This window comes from Symphalangus syndactylus, chromosome 2, assembly GCF_028878055.3.
Source record: "Symphalangus syndactylus isolate Jambi chromosome 2, NHGRI_mSymSyn1-v2.1_pri, whole genome shotgun sequence".
NCBI lineage: Eukaryota > Metazoa > Chordata > Mammalia > Primates > Hylobatidae > Symphalangus > Symphalangus syndactylus.
The window spans coordinates 140596731-140612284 of record NC_072424.2 but is presented as its reverse complement, the minus strand read 5'-3'; the positions used below and the strand labels follow the sequence as shown (position 1 = coordinate 140612284).

The 15554-nt window shown below is 37.3% G+C and overlaps 1 protein-coding gene across 5 annotated transcripts in view; it reads right to left on the bottom strand.

The window, feature by feature from the left end:
• PACRG (parkin coregulated) overlaps positions 1-15554 on the bottom strand; it is a 579878-nt gene that overhangs the window by 237361 nt on the left and 326963 nt on the right. For all 5 annotated transcript variants that reach the window (XR_010117108.1, XM_063623395.1, XM_055269133.2 and 2 more), the window contains exon 3: positions 14979-15150. Coding sequence is in view for 4 of the 5 variants with exons in the window: in XM_063623395.1 (XP_063479465.1) it covers positions 14979-15150 (172 nt within the window). In the remaining variant the exon portion in view is untranslated. The remainder of the gene's footprint in view (positions 1-14978; positions 15151-15554) is intronic.

Sequence of the window (15554 nt, the reverse complement as noted above, 5' to 3'; positions counted from 1 at the left end):
TTTGGCAACCAGGGTCACCTCTCCTCCTAGTAGGCCATCTCACAAAAGTATGTTGCTGCTTATAACAGAATCACATAACAGAATGTAGATGAATCAACAGAAATGTACTCTCACCACTTAAATAATTCTCCCAATAAATGGAAAGCACTATATCATTATACTCTTCATTTGTTGTTTCATATGAGAGAGTCTTATGCGACAGTTTTTATAGAATATATAGTACAGTGGTGGGCCCAAATGGCCACTTCATGCTTTTGATTACGGCACCTATACAGATTTCAGTACAGACAGCAGTTATGTACCTTATTAAATTAATCTTGCAAATATTTTGATGCATCTCTTGTGTACTAGCCAAGATATTAGATGCTGTGGGGATGTATTACTTTCTAACATTATGTTCTAAGTGACATAAGAGACGAGCTATAAAGTTATGTCGGGGAGGGAAGGCAGAGTGGGGATAGGACTGGAGTTGAGGGTAGGGAGTGGAGAGGTGAATCAGAAGAGGCTTTACAGAACAATTCATATTGGAGCTGGGCTTCGAAGGTCACTTAATGTTTGGGCATCTGGGGATGTGAGAATGGGCATTCCGAAAAATGAGTGAAGACACAGAATTAGAAAACTGCAAGGCAAGTTCTACGGCACAATCGGTTTGGCTAGAGTGCAGGGTGAATGAAGGGAAATAGTAAGAAATAAAGTCAAAAACAAAATTTTCAGACAGATAGTGGGAATCCTTGAAAGTCATGCCAAAGAATTTAAAGTAGGCTGACTTTGGAGAGGAGTCTGCCCTTAAAATTTGGAAATACACCTGATAAGGTGAGTTGAAAGCTTTTTCCCTAAGAGCTAAGTTGTGTGGCTTGGGGCAGCAGAAAGCAGGTAAACTGACTTGGAGAGAGAGTTCTGGGCTGGAAGAGCAGGTAGAAAATTGGAAGAGGGGATCTTGGAAGGGAGGGCCTCGCAGAGGGTGTAAACTGAAATTTGCATGTAAGCTCTGCCTTAGCTGACCTCTAAGAATTACACACATGGGGAGATTCCCAGTAGTCCCAGATGGTGAGCAAAAGCTGGAAGATGAAAAAAGCTGAAAATGAAAGAACTTCAGCTGTTGTCCACCACAGCAAAGACAAGGTTTGGAGTCTGTGTCCAATTAATTGTCTGCCAGAATTAGAAACAACACTCTTCAGAGGAACATAACAGAATCCAGGGGCTCTAAAATGTATTCATAATGCCCTCGTAGGATTGCACATTGTGGCCCTGTTAAGGTTGGATGGGCCCTAGACTATGTCTGGCCAATGAATACTGAGTAGAAGTGAAATGTGCCCCTTCCAGGGTGGACCTGCTGGGCTCTTGTTTCCTGTGGTACTGAACCAGCAACAACTATCAGGCCGGGTCCCTAAGCAATGACAATGAACAGAACCTTGCTGCTAACCTGCAACAGACAGGTTGTACAGGTCAGAAATCTATATTGTTAATGTTTTAAGTAATTTATTGTTTTAAGCCCCTAAGATTTTTGGGATTGGTTGTTATTGAAATGTAACCTAGTTTATTCTGATTGACAAAATTCCCTGTATCAGATTAAAGAAATTCCATTCTATTCTCAGTTTGTTTTAAAAACATGAATGAATGTTAAATGTTATCAACTGCTTTTTCACCATTTATTAAATAATCATTTTTTAATTCATTAATGTTGTAAATTGGCTTGATTGATTTTTCTAGTGTTAAGCCAGTCTTATACTCCTAAAATAAAACCAACTTTGTCATGAGGTATTATCATTTTTTATATATTGATGGATTCTATTTGTTAGTTATATTGTTTAATAAATTTTCATTGATGTTTATGAGTGAGATTGTCCTGGAAGTTTCCTTTCTTATAATATCCATGAATATTGGTATCAAGGTTATGCTAGCTTTATGAAATGAGTTGGAGTGTGTATTCTCCAGTTTTATTGTCTGGAAAAATTTGTACAAAATGACTCTTTTTTTCTTTAGCCGTTCAGTACAACTAACCAGTGAAGCTATGTGAGCCTCGAGCTATTGTTGTGTGGGGGATTTGAATTACTGACTTAATTTCTTCATTTGTTGTATTAGTGTTTGTATTTTAACTTATTTTCTATTTTTTGGGTGTCAGTTTTGGTAAGTTATATTTTCCACTTTGATCATTTCATGAAAAATTCAAAGTTTTAGGGATAAGTTGTTCTTAACATCCTATCATGATATTTTCAATGTCTGTAGGATTTGTGTGACACTTCCTTTTTTATTTCTGATATTGGTTATTTCTGTCTTCTCTCATTTTAAATTTATTTACATATATATACTTTTTGAGACAGAGTCTCACTCTGTGACCCAGGCTGGAGTGCAGTGCCCAATCATAGCTCACGGTAACACTGAACTGCTGGGCTCATGCGATCCTCCCACCTCAGCCTCCCACTCTAGTAGCTGGGACTACAGAATGAATCATCACATATGGCTAATTCATTTTTTTAATTCTAAGTTTACCAAATATTTATCAGTGTTATTAGTAATTTAAAGGAACCAACCAACATTTGGTTTTTGGTTCCCTTAATTGTATGGTGGTTTTCTGTATGTATTTTAATTTAGTTTTGCTTTTATTTTTTGTAGGTACATAGTAGGTGTATATATTTATAGGTTACAATATGTATTTTGTTACAGACATGCAATGTGTAATAATCACATCAGGATAAATGAGGTATTCATCACTTCCAGCATTTATTCTTTGTGTTACTAATAATCCAATTATGCTCTTTTAGTTCTTTAAAAATGAAAGATTAAATCGTTTTCAACTATAGTCACCCTGTTTTGCTAGCAAATATTAGGTTGTACTATTTCTAACTATTTCTTGTACCTTCTAACCATCCCCACTTACTCCCCTCGCATCTGGTAACCACCCTTCTACTCTCTATCTCCATGAATTAAATTGTTTTAATTTTAAACACCCCAAAATAAGTAAGAACATGGGAAGTTCGTCTTTTTGCACCTGGCTTATTTCACTTAACATAATGACCTCCAGTTCCATCCATGTTGTTGCAAATGACAGGATCTCGTTTTTTTTATGACTAAATAGCACTCCATTGTGTTTATGCCCCATATTTTTTTTATCCATTCATCTGTTGATGGACACTTGGGTTGCTTCCAAATCTTGGTTATTGTGGATAGTGCTGCAATAAATACACGAGGTGCAGATATTTCTTTGATATACTGATTTCCTTTCTTTTGAGTATATACCTAGGAGTGGGCTTGCTGGATTGCATGGTAGCTCTCTTTTAGTTTTTTGAGGAAGCTCTAAATTGTCCTCCAGAGTGGTTGTACTAATGTGCATTCTCACCAACAGCATATGAGGGTTCCCTTTTCCTCACCAGCATTTGTTATTGCCTGTCTTTTGGAGAAAAGCCATTTCAACTGGGATAAGAGATCTCACAGTAGTTTTGATTTGCAGTTCTCTGATGATCAATTATGTCGAGAACCTTTTCATATGCCTATTTGCTATTTGCATGTCTTCTTTTGAGAAACGTCTATTCAGATCTTTTGCTTATTTTAAAATTGGATTATTAGATTTTTTTCGTATAGAGTTGTTTGAGCTTCTAATATATTCTAGCTGTTAATTCCTTGTCAAATGGATAGTGTGCAATTATTTTCACCCATTCTGTGGGATGTCTCTTCACTTTGTTGATTGTTTCCTTTGCTATGCAAAAGGTTTATAACTTGATGCGATCCCATTTGTCCATTTTTTGCTTTGGTTGCCTGTGCTTGTGGGGTATTGTTCAAGAAATTTTTGCCCAGACCAATGTCCTGGAGATTTTCCCCAATGTTTTCTTGTAGTAGTTTCATAGTTTGAGGTCTTAGATTTAAGTCTTTAATCCACTTTGATTTGATTTTTTTATACGGTGAGAGATTGGGGTCTAGTTTCATTCTTGTGTATATGGATATTCAAGTTTCCCAGCATCATTTATTGAAGAGATTTTCTTTTACCAGTGTATGTTCTTGGCACCTTCGTCAAAAATGGGTTCACTGTAGATGTATTGACTTATTTCTGGCTTCTCTCTTATCTATTCTGTTCCACTGGTCTGTGCTTCTGTTTTTTTATGCCATACAGCATGCTGTATGGTTACTGTAGTAAATTTGAAGTCTGGTGATGTGATTCCTCCGGCTTTATTCTTTTTGCTTAGGATAGCTTTGGCAATTCTGGGTCTTTCGTGGTTCCATATAAAATTTAAAACTGTTTTTTTCTATTTCTGTGAAGAATGGCATCAGTATTTTTATAGAGATTGCATTGAATCTATAGATTGCTTTGGGTAGTATGGACATTTTAATAAAATCGATTCTTCCAATTCATGAACATAAAATATCTTTCCATTTTTTGGTGTCCTCTTCAATTTCTTGCATCAATGTTTTATAGTTTTTATTGTAGAGATCTTTCACTTCTTTGATTAAGTTAATTCTCAGGTACTTAGTTTTATCTGTGGCTATTGTAAATGGGACTACTTTGTAAAATTTATTTTCAGTTTGTTCACTGTTGGCATATAGAAATGCTAATGATTTTTGTTTTTGATTTTGTATCCTGCTACTTTACTGAATTTGTTTATTAGGTCTAATAGTTTTCTGGTGGAGTCTAGGTTTTTCAAAATATAACATGATATCATCTGCAAACAAGGATAATTTGACTTCTTCTCTTCCCACTTGGATCCTTTATCTCTTTCTCTTGTCTGATTACCCTAGCTAAGACTTCCAGTACTACGTTGAATAACAGTGGTGAAAGTGGGCGCTCTGTCGTGTTCCTGATCTTAGGAGGAAAGGCTTTCAGTTTTTCTCCATTCAGCGTGATACTAGCTGTGAGTCTGTCATACATGGGTTTTATTATGTTGACGTACATTCCTTTGATAGTTTTTGAGGGGTTTTCATCATGAAGGGATATTAAACTTTGTTTTTATTTTTCAGGACAAATTGAAAGGATCATTTGCTTTTTGTCCTTCATTCATATGTTGATGATGTTGACATGCTATATAACATTGATTGCTTTGCATATATTGTAACGTCCTTGCATCCCTGGGATAAATCTCACTTGGTCATGATGAATGATCTTTTTAATGTGTTGTTGAATTCAGTTTGCTAGTATTTTGTTGAGGATTTTCCATCAATATTTATTAGTGATATTAGCTTGGGTTTTCTTTCTTTCCTTTTTTTTTTAATGTGTCTTTGTCTGGTTTGGGTATCAGGATAATACTGGTCTTATAGAATGAACTTGGAAGTATTCTCTTCTCCTCTATTTTTTTGGGGAATAGTTTGAGTAGGATTGGTATTAGTTCTTCTTGAAATGTCTGGTAAAATTCAAGAGTGAAGCCATTGAGCCCTGGGATTTTCTTTGCTGGGAGACTTTTTATTATGCTTTGTCTACATTACTTGTTATTGGTCTATCTGGATTTTGGATTTCTTTATGATTCAACCTAGGTAGGTTTTTATGTGTTTAGGAATTTATCAGTTTCTTCTAGATTTTCCAATTTAGTGGCATATAGTTGCTTATAGTACCCACTAATGATCCTTTGAATTTCAGTGGTATCAGTTGTAATGTTTCCTTTTTTTCTCTGATTTTATTTATTTGGGTCTTTTTTTTTTTCTAACTTAGATCTGTTCTTTATTATTTCTTTTCTCCTACTAATTTTGGGTTTGGTTTACTCTTACTTTTCTAGTTCTTTAAGATGCATTGTTAGGTTATTTATTTCAAGTTTTTCTTTTTTGATGTAGCCACTTACAGCTATACATTTCCCTCTTAGTCATGTTTTTGCTGTATCTCATGTTTTCGCTGTATGCTGTGTATCCATTATCATTTGTTTCAAGAAAATTTTCAATTTCCTTCTTAATTTCTTCAGTGATCCACAGGTCATTCAGGAGCATATTGCTTAATTTCCATGCATTTGTATAGTTTCCAAAGTTTCTCTTATTGATTTCTAGTTTTAGTCCATTGTAGTTCAAGAAGATGCTTAATATTATTGGAATTTTTTGAAAGTTTTAAGAGTTGTTTTGTGACCTAACATATGGTCTATCCTTGAGAATGATCCACATGTTGAGGAAAAGAATGTGTATTCTGCAGGCATTGGATGAAATGTTCTGTAAATATCTACTAGATTCGTTTGGTCTGTAGTACAGATTAAGTCAATGTTTCTTTGTTGATTTTCTGTCTGGAAGATCTGTCCAATGCAGAAAGTGGGGTGTTGAAGTCTCCAGGTATTATCTTATTGTGATCTGCCTCTCTCTTTAGCTCTAATAATATTTGCTTTACATATCTGGGTGCTCTAGTGTTGGGTGCTTATATATTTACAACTGCTATATCCTCTTGCTGAATCGACCCCCTTATCTTTATATCTTTGTTTCTTCTTACAGTTTATGACTTGAGATCTATTTTGTCTGATATAAGCATACCAACTTCTGCTCTTTTTTGGTTTCCATTGGCATGGAATATCTTTTTCCATCTCTTTATTTTCAGTCTACGTGTGTCTTCATAAGTGAAGTGTGTTTTTTGTTACGGATCATTGGGTCTTTTTTTTTTTTAAATCAATTCAGCTACTCTGTGTCTTTTGATTGGAGATTTTTGTGCCTTTACACTCAATGTTATTATTGATAAGTAAAGACTCACTATGGTCATTTTGATATTTTGGTTTTGTGGTTGTTTTGTGATCTTCTATTCCTCCTTTCCTTCCTTCCTGTCTTCCTCTTGGTGAAGGAAGGTGATTTTCTCTGGTAATATGATTGAATTTCTTGCTTTTTATTTTGTGTATATCCATTGTATGTTTTTTGGTTTGAGTTACCATGAAACTTGCAAATACTATCTCATAACTCATTATTTTAAGCTGATAATACTGTTTGTATAAATGAATGGGCAAAACGAAAACTAATAAAAACCCCCATCTTAACTTTGTCCCCCTGGTTTTTAACTTTTTTTTCTATTTATATTTTATTGTACTGTCTATGTCTTGAAAAGTTGTTGTTGTTTTTTTGATTGGTTCATCATTTAGTCTTTCTACTTAAGAGTAGTTTATGCACCACAGTAACAGTGCTATAATATTCTATTTTTCTGTGTACTTACTATTACCATTGAGTTCTGTTCCTTCAGATGATTTCTTACTGCTCATTAGCATCCTCTTCTTTCTGATTGAAGTACTCCCTTTAGCATTTCTTGTAGGACAGGTCTTGTGTTGATGAAATCCCTCAGCTTCTGTTTTTTCTGGGAAAGTCTTCACTTCTCCCTCATATTTGAAGGATATTTTTGCTGGATATATTCCAGGTTAAAAGTTTTTTCCTTCAGCACTGTAAATATGTCATGCCACCCTCTCCTGGCCTGTAAGGTTTCTACTGAATAGTCTACTGCCAGGTATATTAGGGCTCCATTGAATGTTATTTGTTTATTTTGTCTTGCTGCTTTTAGGATCCTTTCTTTATCCTTAACCTTTGGGAGTTTAATTATTAAATGTCTTGAGGTAGTCTTCTTTGGCTTAAATCTGATTGGTGTTTCATAACTATCCTGTTCTTGGATATTAATATCTTTCTCTAGATTTGGGGAGTTCTCTGTTATTATCCTTTTGCATAAACTTTCTACCCCATCTCTTTCTCTACCTTCTTTTTAAGGCCAATAACTCTTAGATTTTCCCCTTTGGGGCTATCTTCTAGATCCTGTAAGTGTGCTTCATTATTTTGTATTCTTTTTTCTCTGCTGAGTGTGTGTTTTCCGCTTGTCTTCAAGCTCAGTAATTCTTTCTTCGGCATGATCAATTCTGCTATTAAAAGACTCTGATGCATTCTTCAGTATGTCATTGCATTTTTCAACTCCAAAATTTCTGCTTGGTTCTTTTTATTTTGATCTCTTTGTTAAATTTATCTAATAGAATCCTAAATTTCTTCTCTTTGTCATCTTGAATATCTTTGAATTTCCTCAACACGGCTATTCTGAATTCCTTGTCTGAAAAGTCACATATCTCTATTTCTCCAGGATTGGTACCTGGTACCTAACTTAGGTTGTTTTTTTATTTTTATTTTTATTTTTTTGGTGAGGTCATGTTTTCCTGGATGGTCTTGATGCTTGATGTCTGGGCATTGAAAAGTTAGGTACTGTGGTCTTCACAGTCTGGGCTTATTTGTACCTATCCTGCTTTGGAAGGCTTTTCAGATATTCGAAAGGACTTGGGTATTGTTGTCTAAGCTGTATCTGCATTGGGAGCACTGCAAGCCCAGTAATGCTGAGATTCTTGCAGACTCATAGAGATACTGCCTTGTTGGTCAACTAGTGAGTCTGATTCCAGGCTATGCTCTTGGCCAGTATATTACCTGTTGATCTATAAGCGGGATAAAGAAAGTCTGAAATGGTAGCAAAGGGAAAATTTATTTTTACTGAATAAGTAAAAAAAAATAACAAGACAGGAAGCCAAAAAGAAACTGGTAAATACCCTCCACCCCAAAGAAAGGCCCTACAAATCTATAATAAATATTCACAGAAAAATAAGAGAATAAACATAAAAGAACCAAATAGTATAAAAAAGGAACAGTCAGAGGAAAGGAAAGTTACAATAACTAAAGTGAAATAGTCACAATTTTGGAAGATAGAGTCAAGGACATTTCCCAGGAACTAGAACTAAGAGACAGAGTAGGAAAAAATGAACAAAAAGATAAAGAACTAAGGGAATCCACTGGGAAGCATTATAGATGACTGGCTGGAATTACATCAGAAAACCAAGAGAAAACAGAGAGAAGATCCTGTTAAAGAAGTAACACATAAAAAGTTTTTAGTGTGGAAAGACATAGGTCTCTAAATTGAAATTTCCTGGGAAAATTGATAAAAAAAAAAATGCTTCAAATATATCCACATAAAATTTCATATCACCAGAGATAAAGATTCAAAAATGTTCAGAGATTGGAGGCCAATAGGTCACAGGCAAATGACTAGAAATTCAGATGCATCAAGATTTTCAAAGCAACATAAGACTCTGGAGGCGATAGAGACATGACCTCCCTGTTCTGAATGAAAAGGGTTTTCAACAAAGCAAACTCATAATCAAGCTTGATGACAGAATTTTCAGATATGCAAGAACTAAAAAATATACCTTTCATATGCTTCCAGGAAATTACTAGAAGATGCACACTGTAACAGTGATGGGAAAACAAGACAAAGAGCTAAGGAAAGAGGTTGAACATAAAAGAGGAGTAACAGGAAGTGTCAGGCCAAGACAATACGCGGTCCAGATTGGAGCAGATGGATGGATGGAGGGTGGAGGAGTGAATGTCTCCAGAAAGGGAAATAAAATTAATTTCAGATAAAATCAGATAAATCTAGGTTATTTAATGTTCTGAACATTTCGAAAATAATATTCTTTTGACAGATCTTGTAATACTTGAAGAAAATTAGGAAGTATATAAAAATCAAGCATGCAAAATGAGAGGCAATTATCAATGCTGAGAAAAACAAGTTGTATTAGAAAAGTAATCATAGCAGATGTGGGACTTGCAGTGAACAGTATTTATGTGATCATAAATTAGTGGGGAAGAAGGTATGTTTGTGGAGGGGAGTTAAATTCTAATCAATATGAGGTGACTGGCAGTCCCTGCTAAAACCAGTCTTTCAAAGGAGTTTCCAAATCAAGACTTTTTCCTTGTAACTAGTGAATTATTTCTCCCAATCCTTTGTGGAAACAACAGATTATTTGGTTTTCCTTTTGTCCTCTTGTTGTATTTCTATTTTTTTACAAGTTACCTTGGCTTTCTTTAAAAAAAGATTGCCTTACTGAAAGTGTTTTTTCTTTCACTTATACCTCATATGACATACTATCTATTTTAATCCATTAATGGTTACATTTAAGGCCTAAAATCTTAAAGCTGTGTTTCTCTAATCATGCACATTATGAACAATGCAGTATCTCCTGATCCCACATACAAGGGAGAAAATTAGCATTAATCTCTTCCCCTCCCACTCATGTCCCACACCTGGCTCTTGTGTCCAGGACTCTTTGGTAGGGCCTGGGGCGTCCAAGCATCCTCTGTGCCCTGGCAGGCCTTGCCTCAGCCAGGCAGCATCAGCATGGACCACGGGCTTGTCAGAGATGCAGCATCTCAGGTCCGTTCGCATCTCCTGATCTGGAGCCTGCATTTTACCAAGGTCCGCGGATGCACACTGAAGCCTGGGAAACGGTGCTTTAGAAGGCAGGCTGTTCATTTGGGTTGGTGAAGATCCTAGATCTTAAAGTCAAAGGTCAGGCAGTGGAGGAAGGACAGGGATCTTTTTAGCTCTCAGTCAAGAAGTCTACCTTTCTTCTGGGGTGAAAACGATGAGTAGCAGCAGCTGACTCTTTCTCAAATATGGTGTCATAGTTTGCAGTACACAGTGGGCCATGACTATTAAATTTTTATTGTGAATATTTTTAATCATTATAAATTGATCCTCTTTATACACTTGAGAACTCTTTACATTAAATTTTACTTTTCTAAAATTAAAATCACTACTTCTGCTTTCTTTTTTATTTATTCCAATATATCTTTGAACATATTTAAGTATTATTTTGTTTTTTAGAGAGTTTACATACAGATTATTTTTTTCAGTTTTAAAATTAATTTTCGTAGCTGATCTATTGGATGTTACATTCTTCATCCTATTTTGTGCTTTTGGTTCTTAGCCCTTCCTTGCTGTCTACTCAGCTTTTGTCCTTTTAATAGACAGACTCTGTTTAACTACCTTTATCTTCTGCATTGACTTTGAGGGTGTAGACCCCAGTTTTCCTGGGATTTTTAAGAGTCATTACTGCAAAATTATGATTCAACACTTGATGTGGCTTTGAAACTCTTTTCCCTCCACTATTTAGACATAACCCTAGGTTTAGTGCTGACTGCTTTTCACACTACACTGTCTTCACTTGGGGACTCTCACTGTGCTTTACTTGCTGTGAGCTGAAGCACATCCCCAGTCACCTTCAGGATGAAGGACAGAGGGATACTGCAGTCACTGCGTCCACAGTGTTTTTATTCACATGACCGGGGTAAAATCATGCCCAAGATGTTTCTCCCCCAATTCTCTGAAAGGTGCTCTGTTGTCTGGAATTCACTCTTGCAAAAAATCTTAGCCTCAGTTAGTATTATTTCTTGGTGTGTAGCTTTTTCCCCTGTCCAGACGTTTGAAGGATTTTTCTTTATGTTATAATTTAAACTTTTTGGCAAATTGCGCCTCCATCTGAGCCTGTTTTCACTGATTTTCTTTAGATTGCTGCAAGTATTTTCTACCTGCATAATAAGAGATAATTTTTCCTCCCAGAACATCTCTTTGAATCACCTCTGCCGTTATTGTTGCTATTCCTGTTGCTCTGATAGTTCCTCTTGGGAATACCTAACTTTTAACTCTGTTGTGTCCTATGTCCTCCAATTTAATATCTTTTCTGGCCTTATTTTAATACACTTGTCTTTTATACACTTATAAACGCAACCTTAAGGTTGCATTTATAATTCATCTTGTGCAGTTGATTATTCTCTATACTTCTATGGAGATTTTAGTTCTACTACGGCATTTTCAGTTTGCCTTGTCCTGTTCAAAATGGACTTCTTTTTATTTGAGTCTAATCTCCTCTTCTAGATTTCTGCTTCTGTTTCTCAGAGGCCACGTCTTCCTGAATCCTGAGGATGTCAAACAAGTTTCTAAAAGTTTCTTCTGGTTCTTATGCCAAATATTGTTGAAGTATTCTTTTCCTCTGATTGTGCACAATACTTCCTTCCCTGTGTGTAGAGATTTTTCCCACGGCCCCCTGTGGCTGCAGTGTTGCTACTGTTCTCGCTTCTATTGAGGAGAGAGATTCTTAGAGTTTGCCGGTTGCTCTTGGCCCCTCTCTGCCCTCTTGACCGCTATTTCGGAAGAATCCCCTTCTGAATTTCATATACGGAGATTCCAGACACTGCCTCCTGGTTTCACTCTGATGGATTGAGGAGGATTTTTCTTTTCCTACTGGATGGAGTAAATGTGAATCTGTAATCCCCGATCCAGACAAGTAAGAGGGCTGCTCTTTTCTCAGCCTCCCCTATGAGGTTTTGCTGCTGCTCCCAGCAATCAATGCTCCATCACCAACCCTGAGCACTTTACGTCAGTATGATTTTTGAGTTTCTGACCCAAAATAACTCAAGATGGAAATCAGAAAAGTAGGAGGGAAAAGGGAGCAGCAGTAGTTGTGCCAGAAAACAACATCCGTGAATATCCCATCGTGTGGGATATTCCAGAACTTGGGGGCTTGAACCAAGCAGCAGTAGGAGAAAGAACGGTGGATTCTTGTTTGCTATCATATTAGAAACCCCAGTGCCACTAAATGTGTCAATTTCTCATTCCAGTATTATCGGCCTTCTAATTTGTTGAAATCAACCCAGGTTCCAGAAATACAAGGGCAGCTAATCCTAGCTCACTGCCTCACAGTGACTTTATACATTTTGCTTTGTTTTCATAGATATTAGTTAGAATATAAAAAAAAAAAACACAACTTCTAGTCTGCTTGCTGGTAATGATGAGGTTAATTTTTGCCCCTGGATAGAGCCTAAATTATACTGGGTATGGTGTGAAAATAAAATACACAGAGATGTTATACATTATGTCAATTATGTACATCAGCTCTTTCTAGATCCAGTTAGCCTCCTTCCAGAATTCCTTCTGAAAGATGTTCTTTATGCACATAATATTTTTTACACTGTGCTGGAACTGTGCATGACCTTACATAGTAATCAGCATTTCTTCCTGAGAAAAGTCTGGCTTTTAGTGACATAAACAGATTGAGAATGAAGGAGCAGTTAGACTCAGCATCAGTATCGAATAGCAGAGGCGCTGAAAGCCACGCAATGGCATCAACCAAGATAAATTGTCATTGCTTCCAGAACCCTAAATCATCAAATTCATATCTAGTTAATTTTCTCTGACAAATCATGTCTACTGAGTTCTTGATAACATTTTCACTCATCAGCAGATGACCTCTAGCATGTGTGTACTGTAAATTTAGTCACGTCACTCCTCTCTTAACTCATTTATGTATTTTCAAAATAGAGATCAAACAAAATTGAAAATCACTTCACCTTGGCCTGCAAAACTCCAGTGTGGTATGCTTTAATTGCAGACAGCATAATCAAAATATTACTTAGCAATTCCTTTTCTGCCTGTCAGTGTCTTCCAGTGGGCTCTGAAAGACCCCTGAGAAGGCAGTGATCCCAACATGAAGCATTGATTTAAAAAAAAAAAAAGAATATATGTCCGAATATTGCTGCTATTCTGCCAGAGGAAAAGAACAGAGAGTTCCTGCGGAGAACATTCTGGGCCTTTCTTGTTTATCAGAGAAAGCTACATATTATCCTTTAGAAATGTAGCAGTTTAAGTAGAATTTAATGTATTCAAAAATGTGACCCATCTGAGAGAAGAAATTACTTTTGGAAAAGTTTTAATGCGGCTCAGGATACTACACCCTCCCTAACAGCCTTTAAAGAGCCTGCCTTCCTGCAGCGGTGGATGAGGGAAGCTAGCTGCTCTTTAATAAGCCCCTTTACAGGGTCTCTTTTCTTTCTGTGTTACTTTCACATCAGGTAGCACCGTCCTTTGGTTTTGTTTCACTCTGTCTGTCTTGGTGGAAATGTGGTGTGGCCAGTTACAGATCTCTATGGAGACCTCAAAGATCTAAGGAAGAGTTTCAGAGTTGATTTGAGGCAAGCACTAAGAGCAGAACTGGAAATCTAGCATTTTGATCATGATAGATTCGAATGAATGGAAGGTGACCATGGATAAGATTAAATAATCCAGACTCTGGGAGATGACCCTATGTTGAGCTAGTTTGCTCTTGTCCTGAGGAAACCTCATGGCAAGAGCTCACCTGAGCTGGTGAGGTGGGGGTTCCCCAACCTAGAGGACTAGCTAAACATCCTGTCAATCATTTTGGGAAGCTGGCCATCCTGGAGTGGAAGATGAGGCGGAACTTGGGGCAGGGGGAGCAGGGGCCTCCTCACCCCTCGAAGCCATGGGCAGTTGGGCCTGGATCCAGGGGGTGAAAGTGCCTACAGCAGCTCTGGCTGAGAAAAAGGTAGGGTCTCCCTCATCTGCAGAATGAGTGTTCAGAGGAGGCACTGATCGTCTGCTTTTAATTAGTAGTAGCAGTAGCAGCAGTAGCAATGCAGGACAGGTGGGCAATTCTGGGGTTGGGGAGGGGGTGTGCTGGGGAGGGTGAGAGGGGCCAGGCCTGCCACCTTGACTTGAGGAGAGGCCCTCCTCTTCCTGGGCCTGTACCAGTGGATGCCAGGCATGCCCATCAGGGTGGCTCTGCTGGCAGCAAGGTAAGAATGGACAGTGTTCTGGAGCCCAGGAAGGCTGTCTCGTGGGACAACCTCAGGTGCTTTAGACAACTAGTCCAAGGGGCTGTGCAACGATGTGAGTAAGGTGCATGCAGAAAGGAAGGACAATCTCATTTCACAGACAGACAAAGCCAATCACAGGGCTACTGCAGAGTCACCCAGCTTACGTATTGTAGATTAAAAGTTTCAGGTATTTAAAAACATTCTTCTTTTCACCTATGCAGCTGGGCTTCCCTTCCTTAAAATTATGAATCCTACTACCTCAAATATACTCAACATAACTGTGTTTATAATTTAAAAATTAGAGATGCCACTTACAAAAAAAGACTTGGAAGTTAGCTGCAGCAGGTAAAGACCTCTGGATGCATAAATTAATGTTAATGCTTATGTCATTACTATTTTAAATTAGCACAAACCCCATGGAATTTGGTTTATTTATGTGGCTAAGTCATAGTGAAATATTGATGATGGGATATATTTTTGGAGATTTGGGTTGTCTGGCCTCCTAAGTCAATTTATGAAAATTCTTGCAAAACCTGAGGATCACCTCAGTCTGTTAAGTTTTATTGCTTAATTAGCAAGTTGTCAATAAGCAACACTATATAAACTGAGTGATGCTTTTTCACCTGTTCACTTACTTTTTATCGGGATAATGAGCTGTGGAAGGACAGGTAGGATCTTGTTCCCACCGTGTTCCAGCATGTCGTGGATTCCTTGCCGAGCAAAAAACTCATAGGGAAATGTCATTTCACAAAGCCCATCAAAAAACAGAGGCAGATAATGATGGTAATCCAGCTTCTCAATTTCTACCTGAAAGTAAAGAGAGAAGAAACGCCATGTGAAAACAGCATTCGGGCAGAGCACGGCAGACGAGCTATGCAGCTGTCACCCACTCTGGAGGGGCACGCTCTTTAGAACTTCAGGAAGACTTTCTTAACTCATTCACCTAACAACCTGAAGTATGTCATCATGTCCTGAATCAATTAGCAATGTGGTTAAAGTCGTGGACCTTTAGATCTCAACAGTCAAATCTCCCATCCACGTATAATGCACATTGAGAGCATATTAATAATTTGCTGCCTTTTTGTTAATTTGTTACCATTTGGCTGAAGTATGATATTGAATAGGATTCAAGAAGCCTCTAGAATGTTTGCTGAAAAGATCCATGTAAAAATAAAATGAAAGAAAGAAAAACAGCTGAAAAAGATTGGTGC